Below are 895 nucleotides of genomic sequence, written 5' to 3'. Positions count from 1 at the left end.
TGCCGCGGTGGGCACCAGCTCCGAACCCCGCCAGCAATGCCGGGCGAGCACGCGCCAGGACAAAACTTCCACCACTTTCCCCCAGTGAGTGTCTACCCCTGCCAGCACGAGGGGGAGCGGGGGGTCCTGTGCGAGTGGGTCTGGGGCTCGGGTCAAGTGGCTTCTCCAGGGCCACCAAGTCGGTGAGCGGGGAGCTGAGCACATTTGCCCTGTTGGCACATGAATGCGCAGCCCTCTTCCTCCCTCTCCTCCTCCTCATGCCCCGCCTTTGAACAGGGAGCGCAGCCTCATGATTCACATTCCCTGGTAACTCGCCGTTTCTGTTCCATCTCCTGCAGCCCGAGTACCCGTGGCGCCCACCCTGCGCCATGGCCCGCAGCCAGAACGCCCAGGCGGCGGCCGGGGTGAAACCGGTCCCCAAGGACTTGGGTAAGGCTCTGATCCTCGGTGTGGGGAGCACCCCTGTCCCTCACCCTGAGACCCTGGGCGTTTGGCTGAATACTTCAGGGAGGGATGGGGGGACAGCTTGCCAGGCTGTGGCCGTTTCCCTTCAGCCCCCACCTCCGATCAGCGAGGGGATGATTCTACCATGGGGTTGGTCTCTGCTGCATCCCCACCACCATCCCCACAGCATCTGAAGATGGGCACAGCCCTGAGCCCCACCAGCCTGTGGGGTTACAGCAGTCTGTGCTGGGGGATAACAACCATCCCAATGGCTGGCATCCCTCCCGTGGGATCCAACAGCTGTGCTCACCCTGTGTCGCCTCTCTTGTGTCTCAGAACAGGCACGTCCTGGATTGCCCTAACACCACGGACCGGCTGCGCTGCGATACCGGCAGAAGAGTAGGGTGTGTGTGTGTGCCCGTGTGTATATACCTAGGAGCTTCCTCCGGCT

The 895-nt window shown here is 63.2% G+C and overlaps 1 protein-coding gene across 1 annotated transcript in view; it reads left to right on the top strand.

Moving 5' to 3' along the window:
- TNIP1 (TNFAIP3 interacting protein 1) overlaps positions 1-847 on the top strand; it is a 7,498-nt gene extending 6,651 nt beyond the window's left edge. Inside the window, exons 14-16 of the mRNA XM_010082839.1 lie at positions 19-84; positions 339-429; positions 786-847. Of these exons, the coding sequence (XP_010081141.1) occupies positions 19-84; positions 339-429; positions 786-847 (219 nt within the window). The remainder of the gene's footprint in view (positions 1-18; positions 85-338; positions 430-785) is intronic.
- The last annotated feature ends 48 nt before the right edge of the window (positions 848-895 follow it).

This window comes from Pterocles gutturalis, unplaced genomic scaffold (assembly GCF_000699245.1).
Source record: "Pterocles gutturalis isolate BGI_N339 unplaced genomic scaffold, ASM69924v1 scaffold6820, whole genome shotgun sequence".
NCBI classification, from domain to species: Eukaryota; Metazoa; Chordata; class Aves; order Pterocliformes; family Pteroclidae; genus Pterocles; species Pterocles gutturalis.
This window is presented reverse-complemented; position numbering and strand designations above follow the sequence as displayed.